Consider the following 20696-nt stretch of genomic DNA (forward strand, 5'->3'; position numbering starts at 1 on the left):
GTTGATGGTTTTCTTGCCAGCAGAGCTGCATCATCTCTACCAACAACGTTGCTAAGCTAACAAAACACTACCTAAAACAAAAGTTTTCTTGGCTCAGCCTTCCATGAGGAGGTGTAATGATTTTCTCTCCCCAGCCAGCTTGCCTCCACCAGAAACATGCTGCACTACAGACTAAGCCCTACTGCAATTGCAAAAAGCAGCCAACTTAGACCAGTGCCTAAGTTTCCATCTGCTTGTCATTAGTCTGGATCTATCACATGCTCAAGCTGGAGAATGAAATCTGTGACCTTGATCCACTTTCTTTTCATTTTGCTTTAGGATTTTGCTAGTCTTCTTTCTGGTCAGGGGAAATGTTTTGAGGCAAATCCTCAAAGGTCACTTCTGATCCCAAGCTTCAGGTAACCTATGGAGGGAAAGCAATGGACAGTTAAAGAAAAATGCACACCCCAGAGTCTCTGTAGCTTTGAGATCCCCTCTGGATCTTATTCATCAAATATCTTGACTGCTTGAGGGAATGAACTCTGAAGGTGAGATGACAGTTGGAAATTTGAGCTCATTTTTGCTTTGATAGTTTTTTTTTTCTTAATGACGTGAGCTACCAGACTGTCTCTCTCCCTAAAATAACACCTTTCTTTAGCTTGTTCTGATGGACTAACATATAATGCATTTATTTCTGCCACACACATTTATTGGCATGTTGACATCTTTTTTAATATTCTTCCCACCTCAGACCTCTCCATCAATCCACACTCCTTAGGCAGAGACTTTTCAATGCACCACAGAAGAGAAGTCAGGTCAATTTTTTTTTTTTCATTACCTAAAGCAGGTTCATCTCTCCCAGGTTACCTTAGCCCTGTACAAAGGCTCATGCCAAGTCAATCTGAATTCCTTTTCAATTCAAACTGCACTTAATGGGAAAGGTATGATTTGATAAGATCTGTGCAAGACTGATGTTGTGCAGACAAAAGCCCATAATGATTAACATGTGGCACCTTGGTCCAATTCGCTCAGCTATGCACTGACAGTGCAAGGAAAGCTGCCTGCCAGCTTGCTTGCTTGGTGCAACTTGATTAAAGAAATTAGGAAAGCCAGAAATCCACTGCAATAATTGTCACATAGTTTATTGACACCTGTAATTTCTTACCATGCCTTTCTAATATTTTTTGGCAAGGAGAGGGCATTGAAGCCTCAGCCACAAGGTCTCTGCAGAAGCCTTTCAGATGTGGCTGGGAGAGGAGCAGGGGCCAGCCTGCCTGGCTGGGCTGACCTCCCTTGTCCACCTTTGCCAGTCCAGTGCTGGCACACACAGCAAGCCCCACGCACACTCACAGCCCCCGGATTTCAGGGTCAGGGTGGGGTCAGCCAGGGCTTCTGCCAGAGCCTCACCGAGAGCGAGAGGGCATCTGGGTACAGTCCTGTCCTTCTGTGGCCCCAGCTGTTGAGGAGGTGGCTTTGAGAGAGGCTTTGGGGGCCATCACAGCTCCAGGGCTGTGCTAGCCAGTGCTCTCCAGCTCCCCAGCCCCGCTGAGCAACAGCAGGCACAGAAATGCTCTGCTTCATCACCATCACTGGAGATCCTCCCACGACTTTCCCTGGTCCTGCCTGACCTGAAGCCAGGTGACATCCCAAGAGCAGCTGGTTTAAACCAGCACCTTCTGAGTGAGGCCCTAAATCTGCACACACCTTGGGAAGGTTGATCAGCCTACAGTGTGGGCATTTCCACCAGCTCAGCTCATTTGAACACAACAGTGAATGTAAATCAGTGGCTTCCACATAGAATTTCTCAATACCATCAAGAATGCTGTATTGAATTAAAGATATCCAACTCATTAATAAAGTCAAATAACAGCAAGCCAATATTCCTATTTTATTGAGCTAGAGTTAAATATTTGACCAAAATGAAAGCCTATTTCTAACTGATTTCTCCCTTTCCTCTCCTGTTTATTTCAAAGTACATATACATGCGTGGTTTCAATGTTTGGTTTAACTTAAATTGTGCCTACTGACAGATTGCCTGGTGGTTAGAATGAGGGAATTTATTAAGAACCATACTTTTTTTGGTGATTACCATCTCTGTATTCAAGGGGACACGCAGGGGCTGTGCCATGCAAACCCTTTTCACAGAGTCACAGAACAGGGCAGGCTGGAAGGCACCACAGCCACTCATCTGCTCCAGCCTCCTTTCTCAAGGAGGGTTATTCATCCCAGAGCACAGGATTGCATCCAGATGGTTCTGGAATATCTCCAGTGAGGGTGATTCCACACCTCCTCTAAACCTGTTCCAGTGCACGGTCACCTGCACAGTTAAGGTTTTTTTCACATTCAGGTGAAACTTTCTGTGCATCAGTTTCTGCCCGCTGCCTCTTGTCCTATTGCTTGGCATCGCTGAGGAGAGCCTGGTTCCTGTCAGCTTTCTGTCAAAACTCTGCTCAAACACTCATGGGCATGTGAGAATAGCAGTACTCCTGAATTAATGGTGTTGAAGGCTCCAGCCTTACTCTAATGCGAGAATCCTAGAGGCCCACTGCTTCCAGTTATTCTGGTGAAAAAAAAGAAAGAAAAAAAGAAAAAAAAAAAAGTTCAATACGAGAGGTTGGAATTAGGCAAGAGTCAAGGCTGTGGGGTAAATTCTAGTTTTATTCATCAAAGCGATCAAAGCAATTCAGCTGTGCTTGATCTGTCATTGCCAGTGTAGCAGAAGGAAGGGAATTCCCAGCTAGCTCCCAAAATAAGGTGTGTGTTGATTATGGAAAGAGGCAGAGAGCCCGAAGGTCAGTACAAAATTACTTTTTTCCCTAGAAAAACATGCCCACACCTCAGGCAATTTATCCACTGGCAAGATCTGAGCATCGTATTTGGACACTTGCACTCAGTTTCTTAAAAAGAAATAAAACATCTGAAAGCACAAAAACAAAAAGTAATTATTTTTGCTCTTTTTATACCATCTTAAGTCGCTCCTGCTACTAGCACTATCCCACTTTGGGAGATACTCCTAGGAGAGCACTGACCCAGGGCTTTGCTTTTGTTTCTGCATGGGAAGAAGCAGCAATGACACTTGTCTTTCAAGCACAGGGTGAGTCCAAAGGCTTCACACACACTCCAGCCCTCACACATGGCTGATGTAGTAGGACTGGACAGGATCAAGCCTTACACCTGGCCCCAGGGACACCAACCCATTCCCAGCCCCTCATCAGTTTCTTGTTCCCTTTCCCTGAGACACCTCCTGAGACAAACACCTTCACGCTGAGAAATAGTGGAGAATGAAAAGTATTAATTAAGAATTAGTTATCATTGCTAAAGGCCATAATGGAGAAGCAGCAATCAGTTATTGGCTCAAGTTAAGGGGAAACAATTCCTGTTAGTCTAAAGGTGAGACCTGTGGGGAGCAAGGCAGAGATTGCAAACTGACTGTGGTTTCTGGTGGGTGCTGTGCCTTGGAGCGCGGCAATGAAGCTCCCAACAAAGGCACCTTTTCCTTTTCTGTTGCTTTCCCCCATGTGCTGATGCTGGAAGTTTCACACCCGAGCTTATCACTTCCTAGCAGGAGATTGAGCAAGCTCAGGCACACGTGGCTGTCACAGGCAAGCAGGAGAGTCGCCAGAAGGGAATTGAGGTTTTTTGCAGAGCTGTGCAGAGCAGACAGGAGCTGCGCTCTCGTGTCAGTACCCAGGGAAGGTGTGCAAGAGGACAGCAAAGGGACGTCAGCACAGAGGGCAGGAGATGAAGGAAGGAAATTCAAGGGGGAAAGTCAAGACTTCAGGGCTCTGAAGCACCCAGTGTCACCACAGCAATTACAGGGGATGATGTGAACAGCAGTGATTGCCTTTGCTCTCTAGGGACAGCAGAAAACTGAGAGGCAGGGAAGGAGCCTGGAGAGAGAAGAGGCTGGAGCATTTTCAGGCTCTGAGCTTTAATGCCTTGCACTGCACACATGTTTTACAGGACACTTGCTTTGAGTTAATTCTGTAGGGAAATATGCTGTCAGGGACGGTTTCAAGCCTGCTCACACATGTTTGCTCTCCACATTCATTGAATAAGGGGCATGGGGTAGTTACAGGTTAATGGATTTTCAAGCTGAAGTGTTTGCCAGTAGCATTCAGGACATGGGAATTTGTACCAGAAAGCTTATCACAGAAAAACCATCCCGTGGTGTCCTTTAGTAGAAGCCCAAGTATCAGCTCCTTAATATGTTTACCCTGAGATAAATCCAGAGTAACACATTGATGTGCAGGCAATTAACTGGGATGTGCCCCAGTGCAAGGACAATACTCAATAATAAACCTCTTTAAGAATGTCCTTTTGAACAATGTGCTGACTACCTGGCTAGTTTAATATCTAAAAATACAATGACCCTGAGCCTCACATAATCCCAGAGACTTTCCTGAAAAAAACATCAGGGCAAGTTAAGGACCTCCTTGCCTGGTTGGGTTGGTTGTGGGGCAGAAAGGACCACAACAGCACCTGCAGCATCATTTAATATGGCTAATAGCTGCTTAGCAAATTAAAAATGAACCTTGAATTTTAAAAGCCCAGGAGATGGAGGAAAGCAGGAATGTGGCAACACTGTGAGCTGTGCTTAGAGAAATCTTTTTGGCCTTGTGGGAAGCATGTGATGAACCAAAGCATTCCAGAAAAGAGGAGCCTTAGGGAGCAGCTGATCTCTCCCTACAGAACTGAGCTGCTAAATGCAGAGCCAGCCCTGGGAGACGCCTTCCATCAGCTGCAATTGTGCTGCTTGTAGCAGACCATTAACAGACCTCACCCACCCTCCATGTGGCTGGTTTTGTGATGTCTCATTAACCCCCCCTGTTTCTCAGCCTGTCTCATCCAGTCCTTGGGATCAGCTCTTACCTGAATAAGGGACAACTGCCTTTGAGGTGAGGAGGAAGATGTTGTACGAAGACCTTGAAAACAAACTTGCCTGTCAGGCACATCGGCCCTGCAGAACATATTTTTCGGCTTTGAGGGTGGCCTGCTTAGCCAAGCCTGACTATTTCACTGTGCTGCAGAGGCTGCCCTGGTATTAATTCACCTCAAAGAGCAGGTTGAAGTCGTTAAAATATTTTGCAGGTGGTTCCTTGAATTCATGGTGCAGCTGGATCCAGCCTAAAGGAGGGGAAAAAAAAGGAAAGGAGGAGAAGAGGCAAGCTCTGATGAAACACAAATTAACATAACTCATAGAAGGGAAAGAAAATCTGTTTTCAATCTCTACAACAAAGCCAAGCAACACATCAAGCTAGAAAGGAGAAATGTCAGCCAGGCAGTGCTGGGGGTTTTATTGCTTTAGCACAAGTGCTTCTCCACAGTCCCAGAAGTGCCCAGGTGCTACTGCAGCAGCCAGACCCCCCGAGCACAGGTCTGGCTATGCAGGGATGTGGGGAGCTTCACAACAAGGCCTCTGCTTCCATATGGGTCCAGACTCAAGGTTTGCTTTAATGCCCTGGCATTAGAACTCGTGTGTTGGCCTCAGTCTCTCTTCTGCACAGAAAATCTCCATTTAATGCACCATTTCTTGCCCTTAGAGCTGGATACACTTTTTTTTCAGGACATGTTGACCAGGGCTGAGCTGGACAACTCACAAGGGAGATCCCAGATGTGGTACCTCCATGATCTACTGGTGGGCAGATCACCCACAACCTGCCCTGGCATTCCCTGGATTCAGCAGTGCCTCCTGATGCCCACGGGCATCAAAGTCCTCGCTCCTTCCTTGGGGAGAACAAGGCATTTTAGGATAAACACTGTCACAGTGACTCTGCTGGTCTGACAGGGATGGAAGTATCATTCCCCACAGCAGCCCAGCACAGTCTGGTGCTGTGCCTCGGGTCTGGGGCTAAGCCAGTGTTGCTCACACGGATGTTTTGGCTGTTGGTGGGCAGAGCTTGTACAAAACTGAGCCTGGGAGCAGGCTGGGGTTGGGCAAGAGATTGGGAAAGGACACAGCCAGGGTTGTGACTCACACCGACCCCAGGGATGTTCTGGGCTGTATGATGTCAAACTCAGAGATTAGAAGTTCAGGGAAGGAAGGAGGAAGGGGAGATGTTTGTGGTTTGTGTATTTGTCAGCCCAAAAAGCATCATGCATGCTGAGGGCCCGATTCCCAAAAGCACTTGCCGATCTGCCTGCTCATGGGAAGCAGAGAATGAGTTCCTCTTTCTGCTTTGCTTGCAAGTGCATCTTTTGCTTTCCCTGCTAAACTGTCATTATATCAACTCACAAGTCCTCTCACCTTCCATTTGCACCCCATCCTTTGCAAAAGAGGGCTGAGACAACGTTTGGGTGGCTGTTTGGCTGATGGCTGGAGTAAATCCACCACAAGAACTGGTATGTCAAAATTCATCAAACTTGTTCATTGCAAAAAGAAAAAAGACTGAAAAATCAGGTAAAATAGGGGGGAAAAAAGAACCAAGCTAGCAAGGTTGTGACAAGGCAGTTGTACAGCTCTGGTCATTGCTGGCTTTGTGGTGGACATGCATGGGATGTGTCACAGGTCAAACCACAACTACTTGCTTTTTTTCTGTGGGAGAGCAGTGTGGTCTGTGGCAGGATTACTTTGTGATGTTTTGAAGCTCATCTGCAGAAACATGGGTGCAGGTATTAGGATAAGGGGTAGACTGTCACCTTTCCTGGCTGCAACCCTCACTTCAGTCTAGAGGCAACAGCAGAAATGGTGAAGGTTCCTACACCAGCCTACCCAATGTTGGGCCTGTTTATCCCATCCACTTCCTTGGAGAGGAATGAGAGCCTCCTGAATGCTGCACATTTATGCCTCAGACAGTCTGAAATCAAATAGATGAGTTTGGAAAAATTACCATCTTGTGGGTAAATGGAGAAACACCTCTGAGCTAGGATATCTTCTCACGTGGGGAAAAAAAAAAAAAAGTCTTTAAAGAAGCACAACTTCAGTTCTTTCAGGATAAATGGCTATCCTGAGGAGGCTGATGTCTGCCCAAGCTCCGTGGCAGAATCACTGCTGGGAGGCTGTTGATGGGTTTAGCTATTGCCAGGCTGGAGTTTAGTGTTGCACCCCTTTGCTTTGCCATGAGCTCCTGGGGGTGGCAAATGCCTGCAGAGGACAAGAGTGATGGAAGATGAGAAAGGTAGTGGGCATGGCCAGGGACTTTTTTGTTCCACCAGCCACTTCCAGGCCACTTCCTTTTCCCAGCACCAGCAGTTCCCCCAGGCCCGTGACTTTGAGGCAGCTGTGGTCAGTTTATAAAACTCAGTTCACATGTTGGTGCACACTTAGAGTGAGAACATGAGGAGCATCATCTGCATGAATGTAGGAAGGAAAGGGGTGAGCTGGAGGACTCCAAGCCCTTCCTTGAGTGTCAGGGGAGGCAGGATGAGCAGCAGGAGGAGAGGGACCAGGGCTTTTCTTACCCCTGAAGGGTAAGGCTGATGGCCCAGCATACGTGTCCCATAATGTCCCATAATCTGTTATTCTATAAATAACCCCATTGCTTCAGCAAAACATCAACCTAGGGAGACTGCACTGAATCAGCAGTTCCTTTTCTTTGTTTTTTTCCTGATTGCAAAATCAGAGTCAACCTATTGCTGCAGTCAGTAGTGAGAAATGAAAGAGAGCAGAAAGCAGGACAGGAGCACGCACAAAGGCTGAGCCAGCATGTTGGGACACAGTCTCTGGCACCAGGGTGTGGCCCAGACCCTCGGCACCACGTGCCCTGGGAAATCTGCTGCCTGTTTGCAGAGGCTGACATCCAGATAGAAATGCACCACAACCTCCCAGGCAGCTAAATGCCCAAACGAGCAATGAGAATGTGCCAGCTTGCAGAGCTGCATGAGGCTGCCTCAAATAGGTATGAAGGTTTGACCAGCGGGGTAGGCAACTGCAGCTCATGGCTTTCCCCCCAGAAGTGGAGGATTGGGCTTCAAAACCCAAAACACTGCAGTTCAGGGCTGCCAAATTAATGGAATCCACCCCTGTTTTTACACCCATGCCAACTGGGCCACTGAGAGTGGCCACAGCATGACCAGGTTGAATCAGGTGAAAACTTATCCCTGAGCTTCTTTCTCAGGGAAGGAGGGCACAAAGATCTCATTGCACCTTTTGTCTCTAGGCAGGCTTTTGAGAGCTACATCTGCCAGCTCATTTTTAATACTTTGAAATAAAATGGATTCAACTAAAAGTATTATTAAAAGCCTCTCTGCTGTAAATCTGCTCTCTGCATGCACCTGAATCACATCCATCCCTATAAACATCCACTTGGCAGCACAAGCACAGTCATTCCCAGCTCATCACCCAGCAAGAGTAGACGGCTCCAGCCTTCTGCAGAGTGGTCAGGTGAACCACCAGAACCATCAGAAATGGGCTGGATATGAGCCCTTACTCCCGTGAGGAGGTGATGCCATGATGGGAGAGGATGCACTGTCATTTACTGTGGCTCAGCAGATTGGTGGTAACCTCTAGAGCCCCTCTAATTCAAGGGGATATCTGACACCTTCACAAGGAAGCAAATTATCCCAATTCCTACACAGAGTGTAGCAGAATGTTTAAAAATGGAGGATGCCTCTTCCTCCTTCCTGGGGACAAACCGGGTCACAGCTGCACAAGCACATTTGAAAGGAGAACACAGAAGCAGATTCAAAAATCCCCACGTATCTGTGGTTTAAGGCTTTCAGAGATTTGTACTTCAGGTGCAGAAGAGAGGGCTTCACTCTGCCCTGCCAGGGTGTGGATCTCCAGCTCGCCCCTACCTGGAGCTTTGCCACACTTGGCTGCATGGCCAAGCGAAGCAGTGAGGACGCAGCAGCCCCAGGGACAGACAGCGACCTGCAGCGGTGTGACAGCGACTGCCTTGCGCCTCGGAGAGGGCAGGACGTGGTGGTGGCAGCGTGGATGAGGAGGGCTTTGCCCAGCTCCTACCGACAGCTCCTGCCTGTGGGCCTGGGTGAGTCACTTTGCCTTGCAAAAGCCAAACCCAGCGCAAATGGAGATGTCAGAATGCCACGTTCCAGGGGGGATTTCAGGATGAAGGCAATGAAATGGTGAAGAGGTAGGAATTGTGTCTGTGGGTGTGAAAAACTCATCAGAGAGGAAGCAGAAGCTGGAGAGACCTTATCAAAGAGGCTGCAAGTGCCTCTTCCCCACATCATCCCAAACCTTTTGGGTTTCAGCATCCCCCATCCCGCCATCATTCGCTTGTCTTTACAACCCTCCTGATCCTTTCCTTCCTTGCACTTGAGTCATGCCCAGCCACTGAGGTGTCACCTTGGTGCACATACTGTGTGTTTCACTGTGACAAAGCCCTCAGCCTCCCCTCCCAGGAGAGTGATTGCCAAGCTAACATTGAACACGGAATCTTCTTTGCTACCTGAGGAGGTTTACTTTTGTTAGAAACAAAATGTCCATCTCTAACTCCGCCACAATGCAGAGATGCTGAATAACTCCAGGCTGAAGATCTTTCAGGATCCTGCCCAAGGCTCCAACTGAGCACGTGGGAGCAGCTCAGTGTCTTAGCTGTGGGGTATTTTGAGGAACTGTTCAAATTACCACATCAGAGTTCTCAGCAGTATATAAAAGCTGAGCAGATAGGAAATGCATATCAGAAAGCATATTAAATCAGGAGGCAGAGAGGAAGTACCTCCAGTTCTTAATTGTCCAAGGCTTTAGGATAGCCACAAGAAATTTGTCATGAAAATTACAGATAAATACGGGGAAGAAGGAAATTCAAGTGATATGAACTCTTTCAGTTTTTCAGAAAAGATTGGGTTTGCCTCACCTGCTACCACAACCTTTCAGATAAGTGGTAAGATTTCTTTTTGTTCAATGGATTTATATGGATTTTATCTGGTCTAAAACAACACAGAAAATTGAAATATTGCATATTAAATGCTTTTTGCAGTGATTTTGTTAGTAAATTAACTGCTTTTTAAAAGTAGAAGTATGTCAACCTACCCTTTCCAGCCAAAAGCTGATGCTGAGCATCAGAAAAAAATTAGTTATTTTCCTGTCTTAGAAAATGTCTAATTTTCTTGAGTAAGACTTTCATGTGTAATAGTTAAGATACTAAAATCACCAGACTCAATAAAAAAATGTAAGTTTATGAATTTTTAGCTAAATATAAAAGCTTCATTGCTGACTAAGCCATTCTATTGTAAAACCAATTAAAATACTTTACTCTTTTAGAACTAAGACTTTAAACTCCTGATTACATTACTTTGAAAAAAAAAAGAAAAACCTCAATTGAGGGTAACTTACTGAATGTCTGACGTAGTTACCAATGCTTCTGAAATACTTTTTTTCTCCCTGAAGGCCAAAATTCAACAAAGCCATTTATTTATTTTACACTTGCTGGTAATGATTGATTTTACATCTTATGACTTGTTTCAATTTGTTCTGCAGTTCAGTTTATTATTGATTTTTCATTTGTTTTGATGTATACATGCATCACTTTTGGAATCACACACAAGCAGTGCTCTGGATGGAGAAGGAATTGCTTTGAGCAACCCTCTGAATGGCAGCCTGGGACAGCTAAAAACGATGGAAACGGGGAGTTTATTGATGCAGAAAGGGGGAAAGCACCACACTGACACTGATATTGGCTGGGTTAAGTCTTGCTGTAACTGAGCTGGTTAAATTAGCAAAGGAAAAGATGGCTGAGGAGATTGCAGTGCAAAGCCTGGAGGAGAGGCAGGCTTTGCTCTCACAGAGGGACCTTGCACACCACTGGAAAGCTCTGTGGCCAAGCCTGGAGAGGCAGGAAGCAAGCAGAGATTGTAGGGGAGAGATGTGGGAGAGCGTCTACCCTTCTTCTCTTGGTTCTTAGAGCCTCGGAGCCAGAAAAAGGCGTCCACATGCTGCACTCGGGCAGCGCTCAGCATCTACCTGCTGCTGCTGACGGCCGGCCAGGGGCTGCTGATGTACAAAGGTAACGCTGCAGCCCGGCCTGCTTGGCATCAAACGGGCTTGGCATCAAAAGAGAGCTCTGCTGGGTGCTCCTGGGGGCACGGGCAAGCGGGAATGAGCACACAGACCTGAAACCTCCCAGGGGCTCCTCCGCACACCGCCGGGCAAAGCAGCGGCTGCAGGAGCAATTCCCCCGCCCTGCGTGTGTGCTTTGCATTTGCAAAAGCGCTCCCAGCTGCACTCCTGGCTGCAGCGAGGACTGGCACATGAAAACCACCTCCCCGGGTCAAACAGGGGTGGTCTTTATCCCCCGGTGTCCCCCCCAGGTGCTGAGGAACTGCTCTGCCAAGAAACCATTTCCCAGCCGGATCGGGCAGCGAATATTCATTGCATGGGCTTTTTGTTTCCTCAGTATTTAAGATGCAGAGAGAGATATTGAAACTTCAAGAGCAAAATGCCTCCTATACAGAAGAGATTCTGCAGAGCTACTCTGCCAACAAGCTGGCCTTGTCGAGAAGCTCTACTTGGAAGGACTTTCTCATGACACAAGAAGAAAACTGGAGGAGAAGCTTAGAGGAAGAAATCACCATAATTAAAAGCAACAATGCAAACCTGATGATGAGGATGAACAACATCACCGTGGTTGCAGGTATGGCTCTCCATGCTGGCTCTGCAGTGGGGAGACCTGGCTCCTCTGCATCACTAGCAGGGCAGAAAACCCAGTTTAGATGATCCAATAACTAGGGCAAGATTTAATCTTCCTACCAGTTAGTTACGCCCCCATGCCAAGGATTGGAGTCAACTCCAGACCAGGGAGCACCTGTAGGAGCTGGAACACTGCCCTGTGCAAACCCCCAGATCCCCTTGCAGCTGCACGTGCAGCTCTGGGCTCCTCTTCCCTCCTGTGACTTGTAGATTTGGACTCTAGGTGCCCTCCAAAAGGGTTGTGTCTCCAGCCCACACCCCAATCCCATACTGCTGTGTTCCTCACCGACTGCTGACTACTAAAAAATACCCATTAAATATTTATTTCAGGGCCTCCTGGACGCAAAGGAGATCCTGGTCTACCAGGTATGTTGGTAAATGAGCCACAGCTTCTCATCTTTTCCTCTTCTGCTTTATTTCATCTAACAGACCTTAAGTGAGGATTTGGGATTTCAGTCTCCAGACCCAGACCCAGTGTGCAGATACCCAATGCCCTGGTCATGAGGAGACCTTCAGCAAAAAGCAGGTGCAAAGCCCATGAGGCTTTTCACTGATCCTCCAGGAGCCTTGGCTAGCCCAGGTGCTCCCACAGAGGTCGGTGCCCACCCTGACCCTTGGAAAACATTGGCACAGACTCAGGAATGAGCTGGGTGCAAGTTCTGCCCCCCACAGCCATGCACAAGCTGCTGCCCTGGGTACCTGAGGCTTTGGGTAGAACTGCCCCTGCCACAGGAGGTCAATATCTCCAGACTGTGAGGACAAAGCAGGTCCTGATCTAATGCTGGCTCCACTTTGAGCAGAGGCTGGACCAGGCAACACTTTCTGTGATCCTCTGATGATGATCTAAGATGCAACCCTTGTTAGATCAGGTCTGTAACTCATCCATCCCTACTTCTTGGCTATACGGATGAGATTTTCTGAAGGAAAAAAAATTAAAAATTGTGTTTTCATATGTTCCTGGCTGCACTTAGGACGTTGAAACAGCACCTCCTGCCAAGCAGTGTTATTACACATCAGAGCCCAATTGTTCAGTGCATTTTCATGAAAGATCTCCCCAATGGTCCCCATGAGCTGGGCTTGGCAGAAAGACAAGCTGGCCCCTGCCCAGCTGAGCACTCAGCTGAGCTCCAAGGACTTTACTCAAGTGGTTGTTCTGGTCCCTGCCAGCTGAAGATTGGCCTCACTGGTGACTGAAATTGTGTGAGCAAAGGATGATTTAAAAATTCATCTCTTCTTCTTAGCCATTACTGTGAATAGATGATGTGTGTCAGCTGATATATGTATTTTACATCCCAGGGTTACGAGGACCACCAGGGACAAAGGGAGACCAAGGTAAGGCTTTTTTGACACCTGAATTACTTCTGTGGGTGAACATAAAGAGGCTTTATGGATGATTTTATGAGCAATCTTGTTCTCAGCCAAGGTGTGAGTAAGGATGTCATTGGATCTGAAGGAAATAAGCCTATGTAAAGCTAATGTGAGCAAAAGCAAAACTTAACTGGAAAAAAAATCTTATTTTAAAAGTCAGTGTGCAACAGTCACAGTGGGCCTATTTCCCACTGTCACCAGGACCATTTTCAAGTGCACAGAGAGTGGAGTTTGGCTCATGCTCACAGCTGTGGTGGGTGTCCTGCTGCTGGCACTGACTACACATGGCACCCCAGGAAGCATCAGAAAAATGGTGTTGTCCTTGCAGGAGTACATGGACCCCCGGGGGAGAAGGGGAGCAAAGGAGCTCCTGGTCCTGCTGGCCCAAGTGGTGGTCCAGGAGTGAAAGGACAAAAAGGAGAGCTAGGGCTTGCAGGTAAGCCTTCTTCGCTATCTTAACACTTTTAATGTTCTCACATATATTTCTTTTTAAACCCATTCTACATAAAACACCAGAAGAAGTTTTCATAGGTCAGTATTCATAAAAATCCAGGCAGCCTTGAGTGTGGTTTTCCAGTCAGTGAGGGAGCTGGATATACAGGACACTTGACCTGATCTGAAGGGGTTTAATTTCATGTCATACTTCAGCAAATCTCCCAAAGGAAGGCTGGGGGAAGGGGCCATGCAAAATGTTGATTCTGCACCATGGAAGTCTCTTTACAGAGTGACCTTTGTCTAATAAAAACCACAGATATTCAATTATCAGCCCATCCTAGATTAAAGCAGTGATGTTTGCAGTAGGATTTCTATGGTATAAAATAATACAATATAATTAATATGCACAAGCATGTGGATGTTAATCCTCATTTTAGTGGAACCTCTTTCTGAGAGCTTTATGAGCATCTTACATAAGCCTGGCTTTGTACACCTGAAGGAGAAGGTGTTATGCAATGTGTTTCTCCCATGTAGCATGCATTATGGATAGCTGCTATGAAAGCAGGAGAGGAAAAGAAAGCAGGTGATGTGTGTGGTGCAGAGCAGGGAGGAGAGTTGAACAGGTTGTTAAGAGCTTCCTCAGGTCTTCCGTCAGATTCTGAATGCCCCAATGCTCTCATTAGAACAAGATGCTCCAGAAGAGAAGAGTGATTGTAGGAGGAATACCAAAAGGCAAGGACTTGGGGATAATTCTAGAGCAGAAAGACGAAGGAGAAGTCTTCAAATGAGGCATTTTCAAGTAATTCAGCTCTTTTGGAGCATGGTGATCACCTGTTCACAGAAGACAAGGTTAAGGGGAGATGGCAGAACTCTCTGGAAGAACAGGAGTGGAATGTGCTGCCCTGTATCTCCACTGTGTCTGGCAGAAGGGAAGCATTCAGACTTCAGTAAGGGATATTTAACTAGAGGAGAAAACATTCCAGTAGGAGGGATAGTTTGGGGAATAGATTGGAGAGTTGTCATGGCACCACTGCAAGCCTTTAAAGCAGGCCAGACAAACATCTGGCCAGGGAGGCTGACAGAGCCAGATGTGGATCAGACAGGCCAGCTCTGTCCTCCTTTATGGTGACAATGTCACCCAATGGCAAATTAATGCAGGTGTGAAGCCAAACCTTGCTGCTGGTGTGGCCAGACAGAGGCACTCCTCAGGCTGCAGAGACAACAAATCTGTTTGTTTTTGTTTGTTTTTTTTTTCAATTTACATGTGTGTGCTGTGCTGTTTGATAGGTTCCCAAGGACAGAAAGGTGACATGGGCGAGAAGGGAGACGCCGGGCTCCCGGGACCCACAGGTCCTAAGGGAGAGCAGGGATTCCCAGGAGTGCCAGGTTTCCAGGGTAAGTGCAGAGGACACGGTGGGACAGGGTGCAGGGCTGCCCCACAGAGGGGCTGGGCTGAGCCTGCTCTGCACTGATGCCAGGGTGTTGTTACAGGGAGCCCGGGGAAGCCTGGACCTCCTGGGCCGAAAGGAGAGGCAGGTAAGCTCTACAGAAGGTGCAATTTCTTGTAGAGGCATAAGAGATCATAAGAGATCATAACACCGATCTCTTTAATGTGGTGTTTCGTGACAAGGAGAGCTGCAGCCGGTCTAGATCCCAGCATGGGTAAGAGAAGATGATGATTAGATGAAGAAACCATGCCAACATTTCAATGTCATCCAAACTCGTCCCAGCCTTGGCTGTCTCTTGTGGGCCCCACTCACTGTGCAGGAGACTGGGAGGGAAAGAAGGGCCATGGCCTCCTGCCTGGCACCTGTGCACACACAAGGGCAGAAATTGGCTGCTCTTTTGGGAAGAACTTGTGCATTTCAAGGCTGGCAGTCAGCCAGGACCCGGTTCCATGCAGCCTTTCACTCCAGATCATCCCTGACTGCATTGCTATGATTAGCACTGCCAGGATTGCAATTTGGAGACAGCCAGCGTTTGTTTTGCCTTCATAGGCTCAGCTCAGCGTGCAAGGGCTGGTGATTGAGCTGTCTGTCTTTTTATTTCCTTCATGAGTTGTTTGGCATTTCATATTGTGCTGCTTTCACTCAACCTCAAGGTGCAACTGGACAGCTTGGACCTCCTGGAAGTCCTGGCCCTGAAGGCAGACCTGGTCAGAAAGGGGAGAAGGGGGACCAGGGCCCCAAAGGTAGCCCAGGTACAGCCCTGCTCAAACCTATAATTCACTGACCTCCTACTCTGGCCTCACTTTGTGTGATGGGTTCACCCTTACTGATTTCTTTTTGATTTTAGGAGCACAAGGCATTGTTGGACTCAAAGGTGTACAGGGAGAACAAGGAATTGCAGGTAAAGGAGAATAAAACAGGTTTTGGGTCAACAACACACCTCATGCAAACACTAGAAAGGGAGCTACACCACCAAGAAGAGACCTCCTGAGTCTTCTTCTTGGACCCCCAATGCATCCCAGGATGCCATGGCACTCCTGGGGCTCTGCCAGGCTGCTGTGGGCTGGCTGCTCACCAGAGCAGCCAGAGCTGTTTCTGCCATCTGTAATAGTGTGAGGGGTGATGGTGACTGAATTTTGGTATAAATTGAAAATGCACAAACAAAGAAGCAGTTTAAGATGAACTTCAGGAGAAGATGTTTCTCCACTGCCTGTATTTTGTTGTTTGACATTGTCTGCACTGATTATGATGTGAAATAAGACACCTGATTCAGAAATAGATGCTTACAGTGTAGACACCAAAATTAGATGAGTTAAAATCAATTGTAAATACTGCTTTGCATAAGCTTTTATAAATGTATAAACATCAGTCTCATAAATGTTTGTTTGTTGGTTTTTTATGATCTTAGGACCTCCAGGGCAAAAGGGAGCAAAGGGAGACCAGGGCCCAACAGGTAAACTCTTATAGCATTATTTATTCTGATACAAAGATGATGACACAAAGAACTTTAGGTGCCACATTCCAGTGTTCTGCTTCAATGTGAAATGTTTGTCACGTCCTTTCCCTAGGAAGGGACAAAGGCAATGACATTTTGCTTTCCACCCAGGCACCCCAGGCGCAGCTGGTCAAAAAGGAGCCAAGGGAGATTATGGCACTAAGGGTCTGAAAGGAGAACCAGGACTAAAAGGAGCCAAAGGAGAGACTGGATTTTCTGGTAAGGCTCTTTGCCACAGGGTCTGTGGAGCTGATGGCACATTTGGGTTGGGGACTGTAGATCAGCCTTCCTAACAAAGAAAGGAATGTGCAGGGTGCCAATTGTACACCCTGGGAGGTGTGTTAAAAGACATGCGAGTACACAGATTTTCTCAAATCCCCAATTTCACAGAAAACTGGAACAACCCACGTTCCTCTTTACTTTGTTCAGAGACATCAGAGACACCCTGTGCCTGGGATAAATCCCATGTAAACATGGCATCAGGAACATGCAATAGCAAAGCTATTGGACACACCTAACAGCCAGGCCATTTAACTACACCTTGCTAACTGTAGGGCACAAAAGTTGTTCAAAAGGGCCAACTCAACAGCTACTCTCCATCCTTAATCCCCCCCCTTCCAATCACAGGATGTTTCAAAAAAACATAAGACCTGTAGTAAGAAAAGAAAAAAACAAGCAGTTGTTACAACAGCCCATGGGAAGTGCTCCAGATGCTTTTTTCTTTTAATTGTTCACTCAGAATAGTACAAGAATCCTCAGAAATAAAATAAACTAGATTCTCTGTGGGGCTTCTCCATGCACTCCTCCTCTGGAGCTTTGCATTTGGAGGATGGAAGAAGTGTAACTGGGCTGGCTCCATGCTCTGGGTGCATGTCATCTCCTGGTCCCTGGAAGGAGACAGCAAAGAGTGCTTTCCGGAGGTAGCTTTGGGGGAAAGAGCTCCGTGGGTTTTTTCAAACACCCCTACCCTCAAGACCAAGATGGTCCACAGAAGTGTGGAGGACTGCTGAGAGCACCTTTCTGCTCTCCATGGAGATAAATCCCAGGATGTAGGTCTTCCTGCAAGTGCTTTGGGAGATACCATGCCTGCTTCTGGAGATCCCGAAGTCTATCAGAGATGTCATTTTACAGGTAACAGTGGGAATGAGAAACACTTCCCACAAGTGAATGAATATATGGCATTTTGAAAGTGGCCCTTTTCTTGGGTCACACATTGGAAATACTTTGCTGTATGTTATCCTACTTTTCCTGCCATGTTTCTTTTACATACCCTTGGTCACTTCAGGGTGTTCCTTTTCTACATGGGGAGGAGTCTGGACATCTCTAACTCACACAAGTATTCAGAACTAGATAATAACCAGATTTTTCCACAAGCAACTGTCAAATGTTTGCTTTTCTAATTGAAACAGGTTCCCCAGGAGTGAAAGGGAGCAAAGGTGAAAAAGGAGAAGGTACTGGATTTTTCTTCTTCTTTCTCTTGCCTTCTGATGTCAGAGCTACCTGAGATCAGGACCAAAATACCCCCCTGCTCATGCTGGTTAACCCACAGCACAGCTAACAGAGCCAAGGAGCCTGTGCTCTGAGCTGCAGCCTGGTGTCTCCAAATGCAGGGGGCTCTTGAATTGTTTGGATTTGAGCTACCAGTAACCTCCGGTCCCAACCTGGAGATGGGAATGTCCCTCTGGTTCGGTGGTCACTCTTTCTGTCTGTCAGTGCCTTTTTCCTTATGCCTGCATGACCCATAGAGTTATTTTCTCCTCTGAATTCTCAGCGGGCTCTGGTAACTATGTACGAATCGTGGGAGGAAACAGGAGGGGCCGTGTGGAAATCTTCTACAGAGGGTCCTGGGGAACAATCTGTGACGATGGCTGGTCCAGCCGAGAGGCCGGCGTCGTCTGCCGAATGCTGGGCTTCAGCCGAGCCGTCACCTTCTTCACAGCCTCACCAGGTGAGTCCTCGACAGCTCACACCCCTCCAGGCCTGGCACGGGTGGTTACACACACAAAAAGCACCACAGCAAGGCCACCTACCTACCCCAGCAGCCAGTGATCTCGTTCCTCTTGGGATGAGGCAGCTGCATGTCAAGTGCTGCTTGAACTGTGCCCAAATGCTTGATTTCCAACAAGCCAACCACACAACCCACTGTCCACAGGGTTCTCTTAAGGAAAAAAGTCATATTCCTCTTTCTGCCATCCTATCCAACAGTTTTTTGTTTGTTTGTTTGTTTAATCTTCCAAAGGTACTGGACAAATTTGGCTTGATGACGTAAGTTGCACAGGGAGTGAACTTTCAATTACGGACTGTAACAAGCGCGGCTGGGGTGACCACAACTGCAGCCACAGCGAGGATGTTGGGGTGGAGTGTGCTTGATGGGACACTGAGTCTGTCCTGAGAGATGCTGCTGCCTCTGCCCTCCATGGAGCTCTTCTTCATGATGCAAACCCAATTTCATCAGGCTGTGCTTCTCTGCCTCTTTGCCAGGTCATAGAAATATTGACAAAGAAAGCTGAATTTTTCACAAATCAATAACAGTTGCAAGACCCACAGGTAACCCGAAACATCCCAGCTGTCACAAAACAATTGGAGCTCAGGCATGTGAGCCAGTTCACAGCTTTTCCAGCTACCTGGCATCAGTTCATCTGCAGGAGGTCACACGTGTGTGACCTCTAAGTCCACAGGGGAGGGGAGGGGCTGGTCCACGTTAGCTTAGAGCAGTAAGAGAATAGGATCAGTGTGCAGAAACCTGCACTTACTGCAGCTGAGCTGGGTAGTCCATCTTCATCATGCTACAGTTGTGAACCTGAGCTTAAAACCCCAGAGAAGTGCATACACCCAAGACAGCAGATGCTCAGAAATCATCAGATGATCTCTCTGGCGTGCAAATAGAAATATTGTTCAGAAACTATGCTGGTCACACATTAAAGTGCAAAAAATAAGTGCCTGGGATCCAGGTGCCATACTACCCTGGTTTAGCACAGCACTTGTTTTTGACCTTAGCTAAGTCCCTTGCCTTCTCTGTCAGCATTTCCTAAGCTATCTCCGGTAGCGATACCCCTTACTTACCTGATGTATAAAGCCAAGCTTTTCATTGCTTTAGAAATTAGATGCTCCAGTAAAGAAAAACGCTGACAAATAAAAAATACAGCAAAGCATGGATAAGCTATCAATTGGTGTTAAATAGAAATAAATAAATAAATAGATATATAAATAGATAAACGCTCGAAGAGATAAAGAAATAAAATGATACACACACACCTGTAGATATTAGGGAGAAAATATTGAACTGGGCTTTCCTGGATCCCATGCGATTGATGCAATTTACGTTGGATAAGTAAAGGTCTCCCTGCAGGGAGAATGGCCGGACCCGTCCCGGCGGGATGCGGCGGGACCTGCGGGCTGAGCCGCCGGGACCCATCGGCTCCTCCCGGCACCGCGCCCGTCCCCGCCGCGGAGCCGGGCTCTCCAATGCTCCTTGCCGGCACTAAGGGGAGCCCAAGGGCCGCCGCCGCTCCGCCAAGAGGCTGCGGGAGCCCCGCGGCATCGGCCCCCAGGCTGCCCATGCCCCTGCCCCTGCCCCTGCCCCTGTCCCTGCCCCTGTCCCTGCCCCTGCCCCTGTCCCTGCCCCTGTCCCTGTCCCGCGTCCCCGCTGCCTTCTCCCGCGGGGAACCGGGGATCCGGGCATCCCGCTCTGCTCCGCTCCCCTGAGACCCCGCGTGGAGCAGCTCAGAGCCCGGCACAGGAGCGGTATCGAGGAGCCTGCAGGAGCGAGGCCAGCGGGGGCTGCGAAGGTGCTCAGGGGGCTGGAGCACCTCTCCTAGCAAGACAGGCTGAGAGAGCCGCGGCTGCTCAGTCTGGAGAAGAGAGAGCTCTCAGAGCACCTTCCAAATACCTGTAGGAGAGCTGGAGAGGGATTTTTGTCAAGGGTATGTAGTGATAGGGCAAGGGGGAATAGCCTTAATCTACACCTAATCTCTTTTAGTTTAACTGTCAGGGAAAAATTCTTTACTGTGAGGGTAGTGAGCCACTGGCACAGGCTGCCCACAACAGCCGTGGATGCCCCATTCCTGAAGGTGCTCAAGGCCATATTCGATGGGCTTTGAACATCCTGGTCTAGTAAAAGATGTACCTGCCCAGGGATTTGAAATTAGATTACCTTTAAGGTCTTTTCCAACTCAAATCATTCCATGATTCTATGATCCCAGGAGTGGGATGGCAGTGGTGGCCACAAAGGCCTGGAGATGCAACCAGAGGATGCTTGTGATGACCCACCTCTGTCACAGGAAAGGACTAAAATGTGTTTTATCCTGTGGAAAAGCTGACAGCACACACACTGAGGCAAAAACCTGAGTGGGGTGCTTGGTTTGAGGGAACAAGGCAG

At 47.7% G+C, this 20696-nt stretch overlaps 1 protein-coding gene across 1 annotated transcript; it reads left to right on the top strand.

The window, feature by feature from the left end:
* Positions 1 to 9652: 9652 nt before the first annotated feature.
* Positions 9653 to 19022, top strand: MARCO (macrophage receptor with collagenous structure). Its single transcript, XM_041473298.1, has 15 exons — positions 9653 to 9767; positions 10788 to 10889; positions 11280 to 11516; positions 11903 to 11938; positions 12869 to 12904; positions 13269 to 13376; positions 14663 to 14774; positions 14871 to 14911; positions 15477 to 15575; positions 15671 to 15724; positions 16232 to 16276; positions 16430 to 16537; positions 17728 to 17769; positions 18090 to 18266; positions 18558 to 19022. The coding sequence occupies exons 1-15, from the start codon at positions 9653 to 9655 to the stop codon at positions 18686 to 18688; spliced, it is 1443 nt and encodes a 480-aa protein (XP_041329232.1). The 3' UTR covers positions 18689 to 19022.
* The last annotated feature ends 1674 nt before the right edge of the window (positions 19023 to 20696 follow it).

This window comes from Pyrgilauda ruficollis, unplaced genomic scaffold, assembly GCF_017590135.1.
Source record: "Pyrgilauda ruficollis isolate IOZ18807 unplaced genomic scaffold, ASM1759013v1 scaffold3, whole genome shotgun sequence".
Lineage (NCBI taxonomy): Eukaryota > Metazoa > Chordata > Aves > Passeriformes > Passeridae > Pyrgilauda > Pyrgilauda ruficollis.

Bases quoted from the DNA above. Each gene is read 5' to 3' on its own strand.
- MARCO (XM_041473298.1), top strand. From the start codon at position 9,653: ATGAAAATTACAGATAAATACGGGGAAGAAGGAAATTCAAGTGATATG. The intron at 14,775-14,870 runs GTGCAGAGGACA...TGTTACAGGGAG, and splicing joins GTGCCAGGTTTCCAGGGTAA to CCCGGGGAAGCCTGGACCTC. The intron at 15,576-15,670 runs GTACAGCCCTGC...TTTTGATTTTAG, and splicing joins GGGCCCCAAAGGTAGCCCAG to GAGCACAAGGCATTGTTGGA.